This window comes from Phragmites australis, chromosome 4, assembly GCF_958298935.1.
Source record: "Phragmites australis chromosome 4, lpPhrAust1.1, whole genome shotgun sequence".
Taxonomy (NCBI): domain Eukaryota; kingdom Viridiplantae; phylum Streptophyta; class Magnoliopsida; order Poales; family Poaceae; genus Phragmites; species Phragmites australis.
In genome coordinates, this window is record NC_084924.1 from 4,930,668 (window position 1) to 4,954,745 (window position 24,078).

General features: G+C 43.5%; 2 protein-coding genes and 1 pseudogene across 2 annotated transcripts; 1 reads left to right on the top strand and 2 right to left on the bottom strand.

Moving 5' to 3' along the window:
• Positions 1 to 3,094: 3,094 nt before the first annotated feature.
• On the bottom strand, positions 3,095 to 10,927 carry LOC133914107 (small ribosomal subunit protein uS14-like; annotated as a pseudogene).
• LOC133914033 (actin-binding protein wsp1-like) lies at positions 10,820 to 12,896 on the top strand. Its single transcript, XM_062357193.1, has 4 exons — positions 10,820 to 10,841; positions 11,638 to 11,849; positions 11,984 to 12,467; positions 12,559 to 12,896. The coding sequence occupies exons 1-4, from the start codon at positions 10,820 to 10,822 to the stop codon at positions 12,894 to 12,896; spliced, it is 1,056 nt and encodes a 351-aa protein (XP_062213177.1).
• A 4,690-nt stretch (positions 12,897 to 17,586) lies between these two features.
• Positions 17,587 to 22,228, bottom strand: LOC133915356 (probable LRR receptor-like serine/threonine-protein kinase At2g16250). The gene is made up of 4 exons (XM_062358491.1): positions 20,489 to 22,228; positions 19,084 to 19,212; positions 18,538 to 18,560; positions 17,587 to 18,404 (listed from the first exon to the last, which is right to left on the bottom strand). Exons 1-4 carry the CDS (start codon positions 22,087 to 22,089, stop codon positions 17,818 to 17,820), a joined length of 2,340 nt encoding a protein of 779 aa, XP_062214475.1. The 5' UTR covers positions 22,090 to 22,228; the 3' UTR covers positions 17,587 to 17,817.
• Between the last annotated feature and the right edge of the window lie 1,850 nt (positions 22,229 to 24,078).

The following is a 24,078-nucleotide window of genomic DNA, read 5'->3' on the forward strand; positions in this document are numbered from 1 at the left end:
ATGAGAAGAGCAAGCTCGGTGTCGGAGTCATCATCATCATGTTCATCATTATCATCATCTTCATCACTTTCACTTGATGATGAAGGAAGCTTGATCTTCTTCTTCTTGTTGCCGACCATCTTTGCTTTGAGAGCAAGATTTTTCTTGGATGAGGACTCATGATCTCCAAACAAGAACATTTCATGCGCACATATCTTTCCAACGGCATCTGTGATGGTCATGTCATTGATGTCTCTTTCATGAAGAAGAGAGATAACAATATTGTATTGTGGCTTGGGAAGTACCATCAAGATCCTACGAATAACATCTCCATCGGACAATTGAGTGAGCTCAAGAGAATTGATTTCTTCCACAAGCATGTTCATACGAGAATACATGTCATTGCATAATTCATTTGGAAACATCTTGAATTGATTTAGAGCATTCATAAGCACATGATATCTTTCTTCACGAATTCTCCTAGATCCCTCATGAATTTCACAAAGAGCGACCCAAATGTCATGAGCAAATTCCTTACTTCTAACTCTAGAGAAAACTTCTTCACTAATTCCCTCAAATATAGCATTCTTAGCCTTAGCATTCCACCTAACTTCTTGTTCGGTAAAAGGTTGTTCAAACCCAACGGAGGTTGCTTGCCAACACTCGGGGGAAATAGCCTCTAGATAGCTCGCCATGCGAACTTTCCAATAAGCAAAGTTCTTTCCCTCGAACCTTGGCACGCTACTTCCGCTCCCCGGGGCCATTTCTCTAGGATTTTAAGCCTATCAAGAGAACGTGGCTCTGATACCAATTGAAAGGATCGAATAGCCCAAGAGGGGGGGGGGTGAATTGGGATATTAATTTTTTTTTTAATTAACCACTGCTTGACCAAATAAAACTTATAAGAAACGCAAGTAAAGAATTTTAACTAGCACAAGATAGCTAACCACGCAAGAATTAACTAAGAAAGACAATTCCCAAAAAGAACTTGCAATAATAACAAAGCTCAAAATAAGATGCAAGAAAGTAAAGAGTCAGAGAAGACAACACCGATTTTTTCCCGAGGTTTCGAGAAGTTGGCACTTCCCCCTAGTCCTCGTTGGAGCATCCACCAAGGATGTCGCTCCCCCTTGAGTCACCAAGGCTCAAGTGCTCCCTCTTGATTACCCTTTCTCCATCTCCGGATTGGCGGGTATCAAACCAAGTACATCCTCTTTTTCGGGGCTCCCACAATTGCTCCAAGAGCTCACCGAGAAATCCTCCGATCACCAAGACCGTCTAGGTGTTGCCAACCACCAAGAGTAACAAGCCTCAAGCTTCACTTGACAAAGACCAAGCCTAGACAACAGCTAGATGCACACTTGTTACTCTCCAAGCACTCAAAGAAGTCCTTAATCCTCAACTAAGAACTTAAAATGGACACAAGTGCTCCCTCTCTTGCCTCTAAATGACACACCAAGTGTATGAGCTGCTACAGGGTTGCAAAAGCCACTGTTGAAACCAACTGAGTGGGTATTTATAGCCTAGAGATCAAAAATTAGCCGTTGGCTAACCACTCTCATTTTACTGTAATCACCGGATAATCCGCTGGCTGTATCCTTAAGATCACCGGATAGTCCGGTGGGTTCAAACCCAGAGCCAGCTGTCACTAGCCGTTGCACGGCAACATTTGTCCGGTGATAAACTCCGGTGAACAACAGTCAACACCGGATAATCCGGTGAGTACAACTCACCCGACCCTTCGAATTTCAGAACCTTCTGCAAGAAATACTCCGGTGATATTTTTGCTACCACCGGATAATCCGGTGAGTTCAATTTGTCTGAGTTTCTTCACAACATTTCTCCGGTGGTCTGCCAGCTAAGTCACCGGATAATCCTGTGAACGTAATTTTCCACTGTGGCCCGAAGCAATGCTCTCTGCAAGAAATAGTCCGGTGTTCATATTATGCATTCACCGGATAATCCGGTGGGTACAAAATTGTTTTTCTCCGAAAATTTTCTCTGCTGGAAAAGCTCCGGTGGTCACCGGACTTTCAGCACCGGATATTCCGGTGTAACACTTCTGAAATTTTTCATATAATTCGGATGCCTCAATTAGTGTTTATCCGGTGAGTATTAGACATCCATCAGAGGATAATCCGGTGAATAAATGTTTTGTGAACTTGTCCAATTCAACTCTTTTTGAGCTCTAATTCCTTGATAGTTTCACCATGGACTTGTATGCTCTACCTAGTGCTAGAATTTAACAAGTGTACATCATCTACGTCTAGACTCACTAAGTCAAGCTACTACTTTTAGCCCCCCTTTATAGTACGGTCAAAAGACAAAAAGAAAAAAAGGAGACCTATACTACTCTAAGTATCCTTCATCTCCTTTGTGATACTTAGAACTAGAAGATCCTTAGTCTTAAAGCATATGTCCTTTGATTGTCCATATAAGCACTTTTAGGGACCAAGATTAACCAAATGTCATTGTATACTGAATTTTTGATTCCCTTCAAAACAAATTGTTAGTCACAGTAATATGGTTGTCATTAATCACCGAAACACTTACCACTTACCTAGGGGCCTAGATGCTACAGGTGTCCCCTGCAAGCATCGCCGTGGTGGTCCGAAAGATGAGAAACTAGCTGTTGAGTCATCAAAGCCGATATTACGTCAACGAAACGCTGCTAATAGGACCAACTAAGTTGTTGTCACATATGACAAATCCACTATCAAAACTAGTTAAAATATTAAATTATACCGATTTAAATAGTTAAAGGAGATGGGATATCTAGTTTCATGGTTTAGAGTACAGCAGACTCAGAGCAATAATTGAGGAAGTTAATATGAACTTTTTCCACAGAAAAACCGCTACTGCTGCTGTATGGGCCTGGCCCAATAAAATACCCTGGACATGCCCAGCGCAACAGTAATTTGCATTTTGCATTCTCTCACCGTCAACTGGGCCGCGCACTTCAGGCTTCAGCCCTAATACACCCAATCATTTAGCAGCAGTTTAAACAAAAAACAATTGGACAAACCAAAGCACAACAGACTCAAGACTAAATCAACACAAGTGTGGCAGCAAACAAAACATCATCACAACGGGGAGCAGCCTTTCAGCTGAGAAATTCAAAAACAGCACGATAGCAAATCAATTGTCTGATAATAGCAGTTCTACATGCTAAGCAGGAGCACAAAAGTGGGCACCAGCATTCACCGACTTGGTCCATTTCAAGCGTAAATAATTCATTAAATGGTATGATTAAGATAGTACTAAGCCAAAAACAGTTTCAAGGAAATGTTCCCAATCCATGCTCACATTCCCGTGATCCTTTTGAGCTCTGGTGTTTCAGGGGTACTGCAAAATAAGAGCGCACATTGAGAGACTCAAAATCAAAAGCATCAGCACAAACTGTTTGCCTATAACAAAATGTTTAGCATCTTCGACATAAATAGACATTCAGAGACTCAACGATGCATTAGAAACACGAACTGAATATGTAAAAACAGCATGTTTCAGGGCTTACGCGATGTGCACAGTACAAAATGAGAATTATAGGTTAAATCACAATAAAAAAAACTTCAAAGTCTAAATTGCTAATGGCATAGGTCCAACTTTCCAAAAAGTCCATTGAGAAACTCAAAATCAAATTACCTATAACTAAATTGTCTGGCATCTTTGACAGAAAGAGAAATACGGGAAATCTACAATGCATTACAAACACCAACCGGATACGTGGAAAACAGCATGCTTCAGAGATTGTGCCAATGTGCATAGTACAAACATGAGAATTATATGCTAAATTTATTACAATAGAATACTTGACAGAATCTAAATTGCTGATTACCAAAATATGAGAATCATAACATTCCATCTTACTACTGCAAATAAAAGAATTAGGCTGTTACCTCACCACACAGTCTAAATTGCTTATTACCAAAATTTGGCCAATCACACCACAATGGCACAATCACAACACTTCACAGCGTGTTAGCCTAGAGAAGACACTAGTGATCTAGCAGACACTAACTCATACGCAAAGCAATGGAGAAGACCTACACTACACAACAGTTGCGAGAAATTAAGCAATAAGCAAAGCCAATATTGACAGCAGGAGTATGTATGCAACAACATGAGAATCATGGTCATCTCTTCCCGTTCTAAGAAGCCATCTTCGCAACAGTTTACAGCATGTTAGACTAGAGAAGACACTGGTGAGCTAGCAAGACATTAACTCGCAAATTAAGCAATAGAGTAAGACCTGTACTGCACAACAGTAACAAGAAATTATGCGATAAGCAAACTAGTATTGACAGCGGAATGTAAGTCAAGAACAAGCACCATGGGCATCTCTTCCCGTTCTGAGAAGTTGTCTTTACAGCCTCTTAAAAAATTATACCAGTTCAACCAACACAGATACATCGATGGCAAGGCATACTATTGCAATTCGCAAAACAGAGCATCAGATCCTGATGCAACACTCAACAATGTAACAACATCTGGACTCCGGCCTAGGTTGCAGGGAAGTAAGCTTTGGCTCGTACCTTGATGAAGCCGATGTCCTTGGCGTTGCTGCGGAAGCACTGCCTGCAGCACATGAGCCCGTACTTCTGGATCAGGCCATGGGGGTTGGCGCACACCCGGCTTCAATCCCAAATCCACACCACAACATCCATGAGCACTCATCATCGTTAAGTACTCCACAAGCGTAAAGGCAAGCAAATCCATCTTAACTAGGAAGCATAAAATTTTAACAACGAGCACATGTGTCATGACCCAACGACTGGAGAACACAAAAACGGCTCAGATGCAACGGTACCCCTTTGAAGTGAAGATGAACGACGGAGAGCGGCTGACGCTTTTTGGACGCTAAACAATTGTTATTACCGTCGAACTGAACACATTAGCTGTAAGCGGGGATTAATACTGTTAATTCGTTTTAGCTTAAGACAATGATTAATCTGTAATCGTACTGGGTTGTTTTTATCCAGCCAAAACCCTCGAGGGGATTCATTCTGCCAGTACACTTTTGTAAGAACAATAGCTCAGAATGATAGCGAATGGCGAATTCCCCGAATCTTCTGATTTCCCCAGTTCATTCAACAATTAGCTGGGATCCATGGTTGTTCTTACAAATTGGTATCAGATTCCAGTGATTCTCGGCAACATTAGCGACGGATTCTTTCTCGGCGAGGGTTTCCCGGCGCTTGTTTGGGTCTAAAATTCCTGGAACCGAGTTGGAATCGGAGCTCGCGGTGGCGACGGCGGGTGATTGGATTCAGACTAAGGTTGTGCGGTTCATCCGTGCGTAAAATCCCCAAGTCGATCTCCAATCACGGCGGCGGTAGATCCTCGGGCCGGACTTGTTGGGGAGGATTTCGTCCAAACCGATCCGCCCGATCTGACGAAGATGACGCGGAACACCAAGACTTCAGCAGCGGCAGCAGCTACAACAAATCTCTCCGCACTCACAAACCCGGAAGATTTGGCAGACTCCAGCATCGGTTACGTTGAGACCGTTCATGAAGAAGTGATGGATCTGAAGTCACGAATGGGCAGTGTAGAGCGCCAACTGGGTATGATTCAGACTACCCTGGCGGAATTGGTTAAGCGCTCTGCTGTTCCGGTAGATCCAAGTTTGGGACACGGATTGGACTCCTTGCAGGTCAGGCATAAGGTGGATGGGATTGACATTAACAAGATTGTAATGGATGAAAAAGCTGCCAAGTCTTCTATCGATGACACTCAGACAACTGAAGGTACTCATCCTCATCCATTTGGGGTGGTTTACACTGATGTCCCCATCAGAGTTCCCATTCAACCTGTAGAGCCAGACCACTTGCATGAAAAACCACCACTCATGTTTGTCCAAGCACAGTCTCGCAATCATACCTCATCTTCCTATGTTCCTCCTCATGCAAGGACATTTGACACTATTAGGCATACAGTGGGCCAAATTCATGATAAATGGGCAACCAAGTCCCCTGAGAACAATTTCAGTTTGTCTATCTCACAGCCTAAACTAGAATTTCCTACATTCAATGGTGAAAACCCAAGTGGCTGGATTCGACAGTGTGAAAAATACTTTGAACTTGCTGCTGTACCTGTTGATTTATGGGTACCAATGGCCACCTTACACTGTTATGGCAGAGCCGAATTCTGGTGGACTGGACTGCGAATGCCATCTCGACAGATTAAATGGATGCAATTCTGTGTTATGGCTTGCAACCGATTTTCAGAACACAGCATGTTTGATGTAGTGGAAAACTTCCATTCCTTATCTCAGGAAACAAGTGTGTCCCTCTATATTGATAAGTTTGAGGAATTAATGTCAGCCATGCAAAGACAACATCCAGGATTACAAGAGGAATAATATGTCAGATGTTTTGTTAAAGGGTTGAAGGACCAAATCAAACATTACCTCAAACCACACAGACCTGCTACCCTTGATGAGGCATACTGGATTGCCAAGGATCTGGAAAGGGCAGTTATGTCCAAAAGGACTAATCCTCCATACATGCCCAACACCACAAAACACTCTTACCCAGCCAATTTTCAACAAAAAACTCTTAGCCAATCTACTGTCTCCCAGAAGGTAGAGGTGGGGACAAAAGGTGATAAACCTCCATCACTGACTATCAGAACGAAGGAACCAGGAACATGCTGGAAATGTGCAGCTCCTTGGACCCCCAAACACAAGCTGAAATCTAAATTTTATCAAAATGTTGCCCATGCTATTTCTTTGGAAAATGAAGAAACAAACTATCAAGAAATGGAGCAAGAAGAGATGCAGCAAGAGGACAGTGAACAACAGCCACCACCAAGCATCTCACTTATGGAAATATCTCAACATGCTATTCAAGGAACCAGAACTTTCGCTACATTTTGCTTACCAGTAATTGTGGGAAGTAAAAGAGCAGTGGCACTGGTTGATAGTGGAAGTACTACAACCTTTATGGATGTCACATTGGCTTCCAAAGCTGGCTGTAATATCAAAAACACTGAACTTCTATTGGTCAAGGTGGCTGGAGGGGGACAAATACATTCTGGTGGTATTATACAGAACTGTGTCTACCACATTCACAAGGAAAAATTTGAGAACCAATTTCAGTTACTTGAACTCAAGAGCTATGATATTATTCTCGGTTGTGACTGGATCTATCAACATAGCCCAATCAGTCTTGACCTCAAAAAGAGACACCTCACTATCAGTAAAGAAGGACAAGGTAAAGTATGCTTCAGTGACTGTTCTTCCCTGGGCACCTGTACTCCACTGTCCTCTCTAAAATTCAACAAGCTGCTGAGTAAAGGAATTTCTGGATACTTATTACTGCTCAAGATAGATACCCCTTCTGATGAGCCCCAACTCCAAATAGAAGACAGCATCTCTGCCCTATTAGCTAAATTCAAGCTTGTCTTTTCTGAGCCTACTGGTCCACCTCCTGATAGGGGCTTTTCTCATTCAATCCCATTAAAGCCTGGCAGTATACCTCCCAACATCAGGCCATACAGAATGCCCCACCATCACAAAGATAAAATTGAAAGGTTGGTCAAAGATATGTTATCCCAAGGTCTCATTCAACCAAGTGAAAGCCCATACTCTTCTCCATCCATTTTGGCAAGGAAAAAAGATGGGAGCTGGAGATTCTGTGTGGATTATAGGGAACTCAATGAGCAAACAATTAGGAACAAATTTCCTATGCCGGTGATTGATGATCTGTTTGATGAACTACATGGTGCAAAGTACTTCTCCAAGCTGGATCTGAGGTCTGGCTTCCACCAAATTCTTATGAAACCAGAAGATATACATAAGACAGCGTTTAGGACACATTTTGGCAACTATGAGTTCTTAGTAATGCCATTTGGGCTCACTAATGCACCAGCAACATTTCAAGCAATGATGAACAATCTATTTGCTGAATATCTGAGAAAATTTGTCCTCATTTTCTTTGATGATATTTTAGTCTATAGCCAAACATTGGAAGATCATTAATACCATCTGGAGATGGTACTCACTGTTTTTCTCAAGCACAGGCTGTCAGCCAAAAGAAGCAAATGCACCTTTGCAGTGCCACAAATTGAGTATTTGGGGGCACATTATAAATCACCAAGGACTTTCTACAGACCCGACAAAAATTGCAGCTGTGAAAAACTGGCCTACACCCACAAATATAACTCAGCTAAGAGGCTTCCTTGGACTTGCCGGATATTACAGGAGATTTGTTAAAGGTTTTGGCATAATTTGTAGACCACTGCATGATATGCTTAAGAAAAATTCCTTCTCTTGGGGTCCTAACCAGACTGCTGCATTTGAGGAAGTCAAACATCGATTGATTACTGCACCAGTACTCACCCTTCCCAATTTTTCACAACCTTTCATCCTTGAAACAGATGCAAGCGGTGTCGGTATTGGAGCAGTACTAATGCAACACGGTCAGCCCCTTGCTTATTTCAGCAAGTCACTCAGCACTAAGGCAAGAGCACAATCAACTTATGATAAAGAGGCATTAGCCATTTTGGAAGCACTTAAGAAGTGGAGACATTACTTCTTGGGATCAAAATTAATCATCCGAACAGATCAACAGAGTTTAAAATTTTTGACAGAGCAAAAACTGACAGAGGGCATACAACATAAACTCCTCCTCAAACTTTTACAATTGGATTATACAATTGAGTACAAGAAGGGTAAAGAAAAAAAGGTGGACGATGCTCTATCTAGAGTCGATTACTCTTGCAATGCAATTACTGTTGTGCAACCTCTTTGGATTTCCAAAATTATTAAGACCTATGAACATGACAAGGACTGCTTACAATTGATATCTCAGCTTTCAATCACACCAGACCCAACATCACCCTATTCATTTCATGCTGGAATCCTAAGATACAATGGGAGAATACATGTGGGCAAAAATTCTCAAGTCCAGAACAATATATTATCATCTCTTCATTCTTCTCCTGTAGGAGGCCATTCTGGAGTTGCAGCCACTTATCAACGAATTAAGAGATTATTTCACTAGATTGGAATGAAAAGAACTGTTGAAACCTTTGTGGCAGCTTGTCCTGTGTGTCAACGAGCTAAAGGGGAACACTGCCAATACCCAGGAATGTTGGACCCTCTCCAAATCCCTGATATGGCATGGACACACATTTCACTTGATTTTGTTGAGGGCCTCCCAAAATCCAATGGCAAAGATTTGATATTGGTGGTAGTGGACAGGTTCACAAAATATTCCCATTTCCTCTCACTCACACATCCAGTCACAGCAGCAAAGGTAGCACAAGTCTTTATGGATGAGATCTTCCGATTGCATGGTCTTCCGGTTGCCATTGTGTCCGACAGAGACAGATTGTTCACTAGTGACCTTTGACAGGAACTCTTCAAATCTCTTAAAGTGTCACTGCGTTTCAGCACTGCATACCATCCACAAAGAGATGGCCAAACCGAACGAGTCAACCAGTGCTTGGAAAACTATTTAAGATGTATGGCATTCACTGAACCTAAGCGATGGAGTTATTGGTTACCTTTGCCTGAGTGGTGGTACAACTCAAATTACCACACATCATTGAAATGCTCCCCCTTCCAGGCATTCTACGGCTACCCTCCACCGTTGATCAGTGAAGTGGCAATCCCTGGGCCGCCTTCCCCAGCAAAAGATTTCTTGGCTGAAAAACAAGACATGATCTCCAGGCTGAAAGAAAATTTAACTCAAGCTCAGAATCGAATGAAAAAGTATTCAGACCTCAAAAGATCCGAAAGATCATTTGATGTGGGGGATTTTGTCTACTTGAAAATGCAACCATACAGAATGTCTGCCTTCGGTTTCAGAAATGCATTCAAGCTCAGTACCAAATATTTTGGTCCCTTCTTGATTCTGGAGAAGATAGGCTCAGTTGCATACAAGCTACAACTTCCAACTGACGCTAAGATTCACCCTGTGTTTCATGTCAGCCAGCTCAAAAAGCACATTGGTTCACACGCAGTCTCTAGCAAACAATTACCACTGGTGGATCAACACGGTCGTCTCAAATCAGTGCCTATTAAAGTTCTGAACACCAGAGCAATACCCAGAAATGATTCTGTGATCACTCAATGGCTGGTTCAATGGCATTCAGCTCCGCCGCATGAGGCAACTTGGGAAGATAAGTCTCTAATCAAATCCTCATTCCCTAACTTTTACAGGAAAACAATGACAGAATGGTGGCCACCAAGCTCCGCTTCTCCTTCACCAACACAGGCTGCAACATCGGCCATCTCTGCTTTCAACACTTGGGGGCAAGTGTGCACTTTTGGGGGAGGCATTTGTCATGACCCGACGACTGGAGAACACAAAGACGGCTCAGATGCAACGGTACCCCTTTGAAGTGAAGATGAACGGCTGAGAGCGGCTGACGCTTTTCGGACGCTAAACAGTTGTTATTACCGCCGAACTGAACACTTTAGCTGTAAGCGGGGATTAATACCGTTAATTCGTTTTAGCTTAAGACAGTGATTAAGCTGTAATCGTACTGGGTTGTTTTTATCCAGCCGAAACCCTCGAGGGGATTCATTCTGCTAATACACTTTTGTAAGAACAATAGCTCAGAATGATAGCGAATGGCGAATTCCCCGAATCTTCTGATTTCCCCAGTTCATTCAACAATTAGCTAGGATCCTTGGTTGTTCTTACAACATGATATAAATCTGACGGACTAAACGACACACACGCAGATAGCATCATAGGAAAATTTTCGCAATTAGGCACGGGAGTATTTCATAACCGAGCAACGAGGGATGAGGGGTGTGGAGGATTACCAAACCCTGGATCCGGGGCCTTAGTTCTTGGGGTGCGAGTTCCACATGTTGGAGTGTCCCATGGCGGCGGCGGTCTCGGCTTGTAATTTGCAAACCCTACCTTTCTCTGGCTTCGCTCTTGAGCGCGTCGATGCTAGAACACAAGCTTGTTCTATAGGCAGAGGGATGGGAGTTTTTTACTTTTTAATATTTACAAAAGTGAATATCCATTTCAAAATATTATATATAGAGGCTATTATGGTCTCTTGGAAAGCAAGGTATCATTCTTCTACTTAAAAAAATAAAGATATCATTCTTCTAATAAACGATAACTTAAAAAATTAAAAATATATTATGTTTTTACTTTCAAAATTTAAAAAACTATCGAAATAATCATAATTTGTTTTGAAAAAATATGTTATAAAGGATAATGTAATCTATCTCTCCAAAAAAATTCAACTCAAACCAATACTTTTACAATGAGGAAAAAAAACAAATTTTATTGTATATGGTCTGTTATTTCTCATTGTACAAATTATATTTTCATCTAAATTTTTTTAGAGTTAGATCATAGTATCATGTATAATATTTTTGAATTTTTTTAAGCTAGATTATAGTATCATCTATAATATTTTTTCATGAATTTTTCAAAACTATTTCAATAGTATTTTGAATTTTTTAAGTAATAGAATATAGTGTTTATTTATTTATTTATATTTTTTAAAGGTGTTGCTCTTTAAGTGGACGATATCTTAATATCGCTCAACCATTTGACGAAGATGGACTTAAAAATAAGTAGTACATACGTCCGCTCCTTCAGTGTCCCGCTCCTGGATTTTCCGCTCCTCCCCGTTCCGTCCCCTGGCAGTTCGCTCCCCATCGCTCCCCAAATCACGCAGCCACAACTGCTCTCCCTCCTTCCTCACCAACCACCCGCCCGTCGCCTCCACAAATTCTCGAGATCGCCCCCCGTCCGTTCGCGATTGCATCTGCCCCCGATGGAGAGCCCTCCACCGCCGCCCTCGCCGAACCTCGCCCAACCGAGAACTCCTCCCACTCGCACGAGCCAAGACAAAACTGCGACGCTCTCCTCCTCGTTGCGCCGCCGCATGTAGCCTCGCCGCTGGCGACCCGGTTCGATCCACTCCGCCGCGCCATTGCCGCCCTCTGGCGCGCATGTAATCCTATGTCGTGGTCTGCCACCTTCGCTCCCGCTTCCGCGACCCTCCACTGGCATGGGGATAGGGGCCGCGAGAGGAGGCGCCGGGGGTTGGGTCCCCGGAGAGAGGTGGCGACGGGTCCTCTTCCTCGCGTTGGTGTCCATCTCCTTCCTCGTCTCCCTCATCCTCCTCTTCCTCTCCGCCCCGCACCTCCGCTTCCCGGGCCCAACCCCGTCCTCCTCCTCCGCGGCCACCGCCGTCCGGCGCGGGCCTGACGCGCCGTCCTACCTCGCGTACCTCCTCACCGGCGCCCGCGACGACGGGCGGAGACTCTTCAGGCTCCTCCTCGCGGTCTACCACCCACGCAATCGCTACGTGCTCCACCTCTCCACCGACGCGCCCGACGACGAGCGTCGGAGCCTCGCCGCCGGGGTTGCGGCCGCCGCCCTGCCGTGGACACGTTCGGGAATGTCGCCGTCGTCGGCATCCTCACCGCGGGGACGCTCATGGGATCCTCCGGGTTCGCTGGCACGCTCTAACTAATATACTTTTTTCTTCAGGAACAACTGGTATATAGTATCCCGAAACTATCTCCATGTTTTCTGCTTCCACTATTTTCCATGTTCACGTTTGTTGCTGTTTCATTTGCTTCTTTTGCAGGGGAGCTAAAAGCTATACCATGGACACAACTTTCTCCCATGAGATGTGCAGCTGATACGTGGGCCCATTTGGATGTTCGCCCGCAGGACATAGGTTACTGGCCTACTAATCTGGGCTGGGCTATGGGACCTCTAATCCTGTACGCATGCTTTCTAAGTGGTGCAACTTCGGCTTTATACCATGGATCTCCCCTTGGTCGTGGTTCCTGCAAATTTGTACATGTGTGTTTGGCATACGTGCACCTTCACTTGCTTTCATCTGCTAAAAAGATTTATCCTTGTTACTTGCAAATAGTTAGTTCTGTTGGTTTTGAGTTCCATTATGTTATGGTACATTAGGGTATCTCCAACAGAGCCGACTTTTAGAATCGGTATCTACCGTTAGGGCTGGACAAAAAGCTCGCGGCGGTATCTACCGTTAGGGCTGGACAAAAAGCTCGCGGCTCACGAGCTAGCTCGGGCTCGTGGAGGCTCGGCTCGGTTCGTTACCCAAACGAGCCGAGCCTGAGCCACACCGTTGGCTCGTTTTGTGAACCGAGCCGAGCTGAGCTAGCTCGCAAGCCGCTCGTGAGCCAAACCAAGCCATGGACTGTTGGCATGTCTGGTTCAGTAGTTCAGCACTCTAGCATTAGTCTGTTTACTTGTAGATTGTGCATGTGTACATATTTTTGCTCCATTGATTTGCTGCCCTACTTATTCATAGCTAGGTCTTATGATGGATGCAATACAGAGCTATATAGGCATATAGCTGGGCGTGGTGATGAAGACTGCAAAGCCGCAGCAAGTCTAAGACTACCTGGTGTGAGCTTGAGCTGTGTTTTATGACTCATGCATGAATGTATATAAATAAATCTAATAGTTGTTGTTATTGTGTGTTCCCTATTTGCGTGTGAGGTGTTTTCGAGCTTCTGTCATGTATTGATGCCTGATGGTCTGGAAAGCTCGCGAGCCGGCTCGAGTCGGCTCGAGCCAACATTTTAACTCGGTTCGCAAACCGAGCCGAGCCTACACTTCACCGAGCTTTTACGAGCCGAGCCGAGCCAGGCTTGGCTCGGCTCGTTTCCAGCCTTATCTACCGTGCGCCAGTTTTGCCACTCGATCAAGGCTGTATCGCCCTTCAACGGATACCGTATCCGGTGCTACAGTGTTACGGCCGTGACACTGTAGCACAGGGACGGAGGCAAATTTGTTGTCAAGCTGGACGATCTGCATCATTGTAACGTGTGTATGACTGCGGGCTCGAGGGGAGGAGAAGAGTAATGGAAGTTAGAAAATAGTGTAGCTGTTGGGGATGAAAAAAATAAGAATACTGTGTAATAGTATTAGAGGATATTATAATATTGTTATAGGGGATAAATTTTTAGAGTATCTGTTGGAGATAACTTTAGTTTTTTAGCATAGGTATAGCTTACTTCATATTTATTTGTTTATTTTTATTATAGCTCTAGCATGCCTCTACTGAGTAACCACCCAACCTCGAACCTGTCTCTTTAATGCAATATGCTAAAGTCCTGTTTTTTCAGTAAATCCGTTTTTTTTTTTTATCAAAGGCTGCGCAATGCATATTCACAGTAGTAGAACAAAAATACAAAAAAAATCAGCTATCCTTATGTACTTCAAGGTTATTCCTGCGATATATTTTGCAGGATGCTGGTGTGACTATATTAGGATTTGTGCCAAGCTTGGTGAAGTCATGGAAAGCTGAGAACTGCACTAAAGGGCTTGACTGGACCAAAATCAGGTGAGTGGCGCTATCAGAAGGCATTCATCTTCATCACAATCTGTTAGAAGGATATTTATAGTATCGTAATTACATGGTACTAGACACCAACAGGGGAGGCTTTTGATATTGATGATAATCTGTGGCTATCTTCACGTACCTCATACAAGCCCCTTGTTGAATGTTGTGGGGGCACGGAGCTGTCATCATCATACATTCAAGGGAGTATTTTGTGTCCACAAGCTTTTGGAGCTTTCAGTGGTGCCTCCATGTCCACTGGATTTGTCATACTTGATGAACAAGGAACTCCATATGTAAGTATGGCCCCTTGAAATTCCCAAGTTTGGTAACTGTGTTTCAGGCATAACCATCTGAGTTGATTATGATAGCCCGATGATCAACCTTGTGCTGGAGAAGTGGGTCTCTTCCCTTTATATTTTGGTGCTACTGATCGACTTCTCAACGCTGACCATAATAAGGTTTACTTTGATTGAATGCCCATTTACAAAGGAAGGGTATGGACTTGCATACCTCAGTTCTCCATTTGAATTGTCAAATAACAGTCTATATTTGAAAATGTTAGCAAACTAGATCACATCGTTACTTGCCTGTCTATCTGAACTATGTGATGACATTAATGCCGAACATATCCAACATCGTAATTATTTCTAGATCTATTGATGTAAGCAATAGCTTTTGTATATGCTTGATATTATTTTATATAATTTTTATTTCTGTTGCAACGCACGAACATTAATTTAGTGAAAAATAAAAAAGATTCAGAGGGATAGCATAGCTTTACTGGGCTAGGATATAGGTGAGCTTTAGCGCGTGCTGCATATGGGCTGGAAAAGGCCTGTTATTGCAAAGATCTTTTGTTTGCGGTTAGGCCAATTGGCGCAATTTCAAGGCTCGTTAAGTTCAGCGCCCACGTGCGACAGGGTTGAAGTTACCGATCGGAGCTCGGTTACCGAGCTTCGGCGGTAATAAAAAATACGCGATAATCACGGTTATCGGTCAAAAATTCAAAAAAATCTGGAGAAAATTTATTTGGCAAAATTTGAAATTTGAAAAAAAAAATCGTGATTTTAGCCGTTCGGTAACCGCTCGGTTTTGGTCGGTTACCGAGCGGTTTGGGTCGGTTACCGAGCGATTTTCTCGTATTTTTAAATTGGTCGGTTACCGAGCGGTTTGGGTCGATAACCACTCGGTTTTCTCGATTTATCGAGCGGTTTTATCGAATTTCAGCGCAGTTCAACAAAAAACCCCAAAAAAGGTTCAATCTTGTAAAATCAATAACTAATTCATCTGAGCTTCAAATCAAGTGAAACAAATTTTGTTGGCTTCCTTGTAACATGATATACATGATAAAAGTATTTATACTCATAAAAAAGTTCAAAATTTTCTGTGAGAAATTGTATTTGTTAAACCAAGTTAAATGCATAGTTTACTCTTTGCTAATCCAAAAATCATGAAACTAATTTTGTTAGTCTTCTTACATGATCCTATATCTTTTAAAAATACATAAATTCATGAATTAGTTATTGTAACATGCATAATTGTGTAAATGTGTTGCGACTAGATTAATTCATAACTGACCCATCACACCTCAAAAATTAGTGAAACCACTTTCATTAGCTTATTTATACTATGATTTACGTAGAAAAAGTAATAGTGGACATGAAAAAGTTAATTACAGTGCTGTTTCTTAGCATATTCACTTTATGCTTGTGAACTTTGTAAAAATCATAGAGAATTTAATAAAACTCTAAATAAAGTGAAATCAATTTTAAAGATTCTCTTAAAATACGTTTTACACAAGAAAAATATGTGTTTTCATGTTACACTTTTCCTTAACATGAGTTAATAACTGAGTCGCACGCTTCAATTTTTTTTCAAACTTTCTCCCTATAGAATATGATGCAAACGACATTATTTTTGAATTTTTTTTACACAGAAGGTCTTAGAATTGTGTCTAGTTTTTTTAAAGATTTTTTTAAAAAAAAATTTCGAATTTTTTAATTCAAATTTCGGTTACCGTTCGGTTTCTGAAACTGGATCGGACCGAGAAGGTCGGTAACCGTGATTTTTTGACGGGTACCGACGCATTTGTGAACCGTGCGTGCGACTGCTAAAAGTTGGTGTGCCCACACATGCGAGGTCCTAGCTTGGTTCAGCACCAACGCGTTGGCGAGCCCACCCGTGCTCTCATGCCACGTCCACGCGTGGATGAAACCGCGGCGGCCGATTCCTGCGCCAAACTTTTGGCGAGCCAATGGATTGACGGGGCTAGCTATGGCTCAATCCAAACACGCCCTCAGTTTTCCGTTGTGCCAATCCAACTAAATCTGGTCTAGAGATTGATGAGGTGTTCAGCATAGTGGCGCCAAAGCTATGTGCCTATATGTGATGGTGTCGAGGATGTATGCTCGATTATCGATAATATGTAAATGAAAATAGAGATACATGTGTGTAGTCTATCAAAGAGTATGTAAAGAGACACGGAGTTATACATATTCTGCGGTATCGGTCAGATGGCAATATTGCAACATGTTCCTAGCCATCCGATCTGAAACGCACCCCTGTAAGACAGCGTCCGTGTCAGGGGTTTCAATTTGATTTAGAGATTCTCCGTAAACTCCTGAAAAGCATTAATGATTCATGACCTAAACATGACAACAACCGTCTGCAATGGCGAGGAAATTATAATGCAACTTTACTTGACACAGGTTATACAAGACATGAAGGAGCTTAGCAGGAATTTTAGTGAGTTTACTTTTAATTTTGCTAGTCGATCTTGTAATAAGGTGGCTCATGTATGTGCTAAACAGGTTTCTAGTACTAAGATGCGGGGTGAGTGGCTTAATGAAGCACCTCCATCAGTACATAGTTGCCTGATTATGGACTGTAATCCTGATACTATCCATTAATGAAACCCCTTGATCTAAAAAAAAATGTATCAAAACGGTCCCATGGTCAGATCTCGGGGGGATCTTGTTTTTCGTGCATTTATTTATTTTTATTTTTTTCGTCATTTTTCGCCCCCTCGTTCCATTTGTCCTTGTCCATCACGGATACGTTTTTTTATTTTTACAGGAGGACAGTTGATTCATCCTATAAATAGGAGATGCATCAAGTTGCCGTGAACAACAGTGCAATATCAGCTCGCCAACTCCGGTCTCCGGGGTAAGGCCTCAACTCTCTCTTCTGTAGTTAAGCACCAGGACTCACTTTCGAAACCCAGAAATTCAAAGTCCACAAACATAATCAACGTCTAAAATTTGTGTTCAAAAATTCAGAATGGTAAAATTGGGTCCGATCAGGAAATATGGGTCGCTTGCATTTCAATGGCCACGAACCCGTGCGTCATTTATTCTCAGTGCACATTACAGAAACGAAAGGAAAGAGGTTAAAGAAGGCCTACTCTGTATGCACAGTTTTTCACCTATAGGCATCAGAAAGATGCACACCAAAGGATGAATTATACACAACTGAGGGATGATCTCAGTGCATGTAAAGTATTGCTAACCTGCAGTTCTCCTACACAACAACGTTGTCTTCCAACTCTACGGGATCCGGGAAAATCTCTCGTGAAGCCCTCTTGAACGAGAATACATTCTCCTCCTCCCCGTCACTTCCTTCAGTTCCTTGCAACTTTGCAGTATTTTTGCGAGCGAGTGCTTTCCCTGATGTTGGCATAACTTCCCAGCTGCGGTACGATTTTCCATGGAAAGCAGAACGCCAAGAGCTTCGAGAAGAGGTACTCTTTAGACGAGATGAATCGGAGCGGAGCTCTTCCCGCTCCCGCACCACCTTTAGAGGGTTCTCCAGCGCTTTCAAGATGTACCGAGCGAGTGGACGCCTAGAGGGCTTTGAATTCAGGCATGTCTTTGCGACAATGGCCACTGCCCACACTTCCTCTAGGTGGTCTTCATCCACAACAAGGGAAGGATCGACGATACCTGAGACACTCTCCTTGTCATTGGCGTCGATGTAACCCAATGTGCCTGCCAACCACTCATCTGAGTCTGCATCATTTGAGCCACTCGCACCAAAATTTCCAGTGATTAGCTCAAGTAGCACCTTGCCGAAACAGTAAACGTCATATGAGCAGCTAGCTGGTGGACCTGAGGGAAGCACAGACTATAATGTTAGACCAGACCACACTATTATATTTTGCACAACAAAGTTCTTTTAGTTGCATGGATGTAGCTAGCCAAAAGTTTGGAACAAAAGAGAGTTGGCGGACGCTTTACACACCTGATGTGTTCTTGTCAAGGGACCTGCCATTAGAAAGAGATAAATTCTAATGTCAGCAAAGGACCCTCATATAAATTGAAACAAAAGTTTAAGTTTGTATAGTAGGTGCGTTGTTTACAACTGGACCACAAGTGACCCAGTAGATTGTCTTAGGGAAAATGTTCGAATGGCTTGCTTATAGAAACAGCAGGGGGAAAAACAATATCATTATCATGCAATGCAATGCAATCTTAACTTGTACTGGTGTCTTATCAGTGAGTTGCAGGGCCATAAAATTGTAAGAGCGATACAAAACAAGTACATTCTAGTAACGAAATTCAGTATGATTCTGCAGTTCAAAGAACCAGACATTATTCTAGATATAAAACTGCTGTAAAAGAGCAGTCATTCCTTTTGCCTTGTGCTCTAGCATTGAGGTGATCACAATTCACAAAGTTTTTTTAAAAAGATTATGCCCACTAAAATCACCGATTTTGGGGACAAGCCCTATGCTGACCTGAGATTAGTAAGGTAATAGAGGGTGGTGTAGAACTATAGAAATCTTACTTCGATGATCTCAAGATCCTAGAGAAGAAACTCTGGCTTCCCTCATTTTGTTGAGGGCATATTTCACTCAAACTCCCAAGGCGCACTTCAAATTTGTCATCAAGAAGCACACTGCTTGCTTGGATATCTCTAAAATTCCAATGAAGAAATCAGCAACAAATAACAAAACATGCATTAACAGTTATCGAAATGTCAAAATAACTCTAGCAACTTGCTAATACTGAGAACTGTAGAGTCAAAATTATACAGAATAGAAAGGCGAGGCACCAAGTCAGGAAGCTAGAATAAAAAGGTGCTACCATGAAGTATGCCAAAAGTTAAACCGTAGAGTTTACTACATTGATTGATAACACTAACACTAGATATATTATCTAAAAGTAACTGAAACACAGTGACAGAGACATGATGTTTTCACTAGTTATACGCAAAAACGAAATTATTTATGTACCTAGCGTTCCTTACATATAGTATATCCTGTGTGTCTACGATATATTGCATGTGTAAATAAACCATATGGACATAGGAAAGGATAAAAAACAGCATATCTAAATTCAGAAAGGCATACATTTCACTCAACATGTTCCTTAAAAAATCAAAGTTGTTCGAAAATGCCAAATCATGTAAGAATTAATCATTCACAACATGGATGGAGTCAATGCAATTAAGTCAAAAATAGATCATGCAGTATTTATAATTCAGTTTTAAGATTTAGTGTCCTCAGTTGTAATGACTGTTCAATGAAGCCTTGCACATACTATTTTCCTTTCAGCTACGGTTCAAGAAAAAGCAGAGTGCTCACTGATAAAGGAGGGCCACAAGAGGCCACGTAGAGGACTACAATAAACTATGCAACAACTAGCCATTTAAAATGTATACATAGATTGAATTATTCTGCTTCTGTCACTATCTCATTTGTCGCCTAGGTGGAGCTTATTCATTAAGGTCCTACGTGTTTTCTACTTCTACTGCTGTTAGAAGACAAAAAATCAGAAACCAGAATAAACGGGGTTCTGAAAAAATGTTTTATGAGGAAAATGAACTAAAGCTGAGAAACGTTTTTATGAGAAACCATGTACTTGGAAGCGAAAAATTTGTTGTAGAGGGCAATAATCTATTTTCAAAAGCAGTTTTTCAGATAAACCCAAAACACAGTTTTTCAGAAAAGCATAAAAACAGAAACCCAAACAAACAGACCCTAAATAACGAATATCTTACTGAGTTTAGCTATATAGTATGCGGAACTTCCATGATCTTTTCTATCATGATGTTGATGATGAAACTTTAGCTTAGCACAGCTACCAGATGCTCTATGCAATTAAAAAATTTCAGTAACTACCATACACCAACCAACAGCTCATGGAATACATTGGCAAATGAATGAACAAGCGAATGACGCATAGCATACCTGTGAACCAACGGTGGACTGCACTCGTCATGAAGGAAGCACAAGGCCTCAGCCACACCAATGGCAATCTTAAGTCTTGTTATCCAATCCAATGAGCGCAACCCATCTTCAGCATCTGCTGGATTCTTGTGCAGTGCATGTGTTAAGTCTCCCTTCGTCATGTACTTGTAGACCAGCAATTCATCCCCGTCCTTGGCCAAATGGCCCAGCAGTGGAACAATCCTCCCATGGGAATTCTTTGCAAGGAAGCCCAACTCCCCCTGGCTCTTCTTACTGCTCTTCACATCGATCTTTTTTATGACAACTTGGAAGCCGCTCTCCAGGACGCCATGGTAAATGTCGCCGGACTGCCCATGCTTGACGAGGTTGTCATCCCCAAAACCTCCTGTAGCATGGTGCAACTGCTCATAGGTGAACCCATCTATGATGGTAGGAAAACCCTTTGGTGAACCGCTGGCTCCCGGGGATGCCATGGGTGACATGGTGACTGGATTCACACTGCTACTCCTACGCCCAGAGCGAATGCCCTCCTCAGTCTGCTCCACCCCGCCTCTTCCTCTCGGTCTCCTCCTTCCTCTTCGTCTCATCAAGCAAAACACGAGCGCAATAAGGGAAAGAACCACCACGATTGCAGCACCTCCAAGGACCCCAGCCAATATGTACTTCCATTTGACCCCTCTCTTGCCTGGTGACGGCATCGGCGGCACCTGTGGTGGCTGTGGCTCCGCCAATGGTGACGATGACTCGGGTACTTCCACGAGCCTCACCCCGTTCCTCTTGTAGAACGCCTCGCAATCCCCGCGGCTGCGCTGGCTTGCTATGCCGGACAAGCAATTCATCTCGAAATCCACTGTTCCATCGGTCCCATTCCCAAATCCGGTTCCAACCACCTGACCAAAGTAATTGCTGGACACATCAACAACCTTGAACCTCCTCTTGAGGGACCCAATGGCATCACCGATAGAACCGTACAACGAATTACCAGAAGCGTTGAACAAAATTCCAGTTCCTTCACCGGCGGAGAAGGACACGTTTGGCAGCTCGCCGGTAAGATTGTTGCTAGAAAGATCAAGAAATCTGAGCCCAGAAATGAGGAACAGCGACGCCGGAATCCGGCCGGAGAGGCTGTTACCGGAGAGCACAAGGGTGGTCAGGTTACACGACATGCCGAGATCAGCAGGTAGCTCGCCATTGACCTGGGCGGAGCTCAGGTCTATGACGGAGAGCGACGGCAGCAGACCGCGGCCGAACCACGCCGGGATCCAGCCGGGGAGCGGGAACCCCGAGGCGTTGAATGCCTCGAGCGCGGTCAGCCCCCGCAGCGGCTCGACGGCGAAGGCCGCGCGTTGTTCGCCGGCGCGGGTGCGTCGGAGCCCCGCGAGTCGGAGCTCCGCGACGCGGCCGGCGCGGCAGGCCACGCCGAGCCACGCGGCACAGGGGTCGGCCCTGGCCGGCCAGTCTCGCGCGCGCACGCCCAGCGACGCGCGCAGGCCGTAGAGCGCGGCGACGTCCTGCGGCGCGAGCGGCCGCTGCCCCTGCGCAACCGCCGCGTGCAGGAGAAGGAAGAGCACGGCACCGACGACGAGGCAGCGCGGAAGCATGGAGAGGCGGCGGACGAGGCGGAGAGGAGGAGTGGCGCGGTGGTGGTGGTGGTGGTATGCGCGGGCGCGGGCGCAGCGAGCGGTGGCCTCATGACGCGGCCATGGCAATGGCAACGGAGGTGGTGCGCGCGAGGTGTTCGCTTTTTTGGGTGGCCTGCTCGCCTATTTCGGCCTGGGCTCCCGGCCGTCGCTGGGGAAGGCAGCGAGTTGACCACGGAGAACGCGGGCGCGGAACGAGAGGGAGAAGGGCGCGGCGCCCCAGCGGCAGATGCAGATGCGTGGAGCCGTCGCTCACTTCCTCGCGGGTGGTGGGGCCCGCGCTGCATTGGCGGCTCGAGTGAGTGGGGAGGTGGTGGACTCTGACTGGACGCTGGAATGCTTGCGCATCTGTACCACCTGCGCCTTGGATCGCTGACATGTGGACCCGGGTCCCAACTTGCTGGCCCGAGCCCGCTACCCTTTCGCTCGTGCGTGTAAGGAAATGTGAGCAAAACGAAAGGCTGCGTCTACGTCAGCTCCGTTCCTGTGCAAATAAATGGAACCTTGCGAATGCAACGTGCAACATATATTTTTTTATGATAAATAAATTATATCACACTTATAACGAGTATACACCTATAGATAATATCACTAAAAACAATCATACATATGTAAATGTAGGCACCTATAATTAGGTTTGAAATCTCACATCTTTACCACACTATGAGATGGTTCCCATGCAACATGCAACATATGTGGTGCTCAAATGGTAACCAGTCTGTTCTTTCATCGATATCTTAGAAAAAAAAGCAGTATATATAATCACAGCTTTACAAAATACGTTATTAGAGTCTGTTTGTCTCTAAAAATCCGAAAATCAATCAGTACAAATCTTATTACTCTTTAACTAGAAAGCGAGCACCATACTGTGGTGATGAAGAAAACATCGATAAGTGACAGATGCTTGTGGAAATTAGTGGTGGAGAAGATGACAGCCGATACTCCACTCCAGCTCTGTAGACTTTCTTGCTAATTTCTTTGTTTGCATCCCTAGCCGTACGTCTGTTGATGAATGATTTGATTTCTCGTGTCGCCGAGTGGTTCATGCATGCTGGTGCTGCCGATGTGAAAATTTCACACGTGCATATGCATATATAGTTTATCTTAACTATTTATTTAGGTTAAGATTTATATTGAATAAATAGATAAAAAACTATACGATAGGTAAAAACAATTAAGAGATAAATAAATATTAGATGAGAAACATAAACGATTGATATAAACTGTTTACAGAAACCTATACGGTTTTACATTTTCCTGCTGCCGGCTGGGGTCCAAGTCTTCTTTTTTGTTTTTTATTTTTGAGAAGACTGGGGTCCAAGTCTTCGGTGTCTCTCATCTGAGTTTTGGAGACGACTGGTGGTTGATGCGTGGTACAATTGGTTAGTCCAAATGACGAACGACATGTGAGTAGGAAAGTTCAGTCGCGCACGCTGCCGAGGAGACGAACTTATCCCAAAATTAGAAGCTTAATTCTCGATAGATTGGAACGTGATTCAGATTGGAATCTAAACCTCTCGCATGCATAACAAAAATTAGAAACTGCAGGAATCGATCGGTTCCAGATTACCAAAGACTTTCAGAAAGAAAAAAAATCAAATTAAAGCCAAATACTTGTGTTTACGGATCTAAAAAAATATAGAACAGATTCTAAGCAATGAGCAAGTGTGCATATAGATTGGGTATTGAGTGCTTGGAAATCCAACCTTTCGTTTACTTCGTTTAAGCGCTCTGGGAGAGCATCAACTGAACCACTCCATGATTCGTACGTATACGCCCTTGGGATTTAAGCCCATAAGTCTACAATCAATCCGTTATTGTAGAAGTGATTAAATATTGATGAGTTGCTCAATACTGGCCCACTGCGAGTCCACCACGCATTACCTATCAATCAGTACGGCTCGGATTAGCTTTCAACGGACTAGCTTAGATGTTAACGCCACCGATCAG

Excerpts from the sequence above, each read along its gene's own strand:
- LOC133915356 (XM_062358491.1), bottom strand. The coding sequence starts at position 22,089 with ATGCTTCCGCGCTGCCTCGTCGTCGGTGCCGTGCTCTTCCTTCTCCTG. Across the intron at positions 19,213-20,488 it reads AGTCCACCGTTGGTTCACAG|AGATATCCAAGCAAGCAGTG; the intron begins GTATGCTATGCG and ends TTGGAATTTTAG. Across the intron at positions 18,405-18,537 it reads CCTTGACAAGAACACATCAG|GTCCACCAGCTAGCTGCTCA; the intron begins GTGTGTAAAGCG and ends TGCTTCCCTCAG.
- LOC133914033 (XM_062357193.1), top strand. The coding sequence starts at position 10,820 with ATGGCGGCGGCGGTCTCGGCTT. Across the intron at positions 10,842-11,637 it reads GGCGGCGGCGGTCTCGGCTT|CCACAACTGCTCTCCCTCCT; the intron begins GTAATTTGCAAA and ends CAAATCACGCAG. Across the intron at positions 12,468-12,558 it reads TTTTTCTTCAGGAACAACTG|GGGAGCTAAAAGCTATACCA; the intron begins GTATATAGTATC and ends CTTCTTTTGCAG.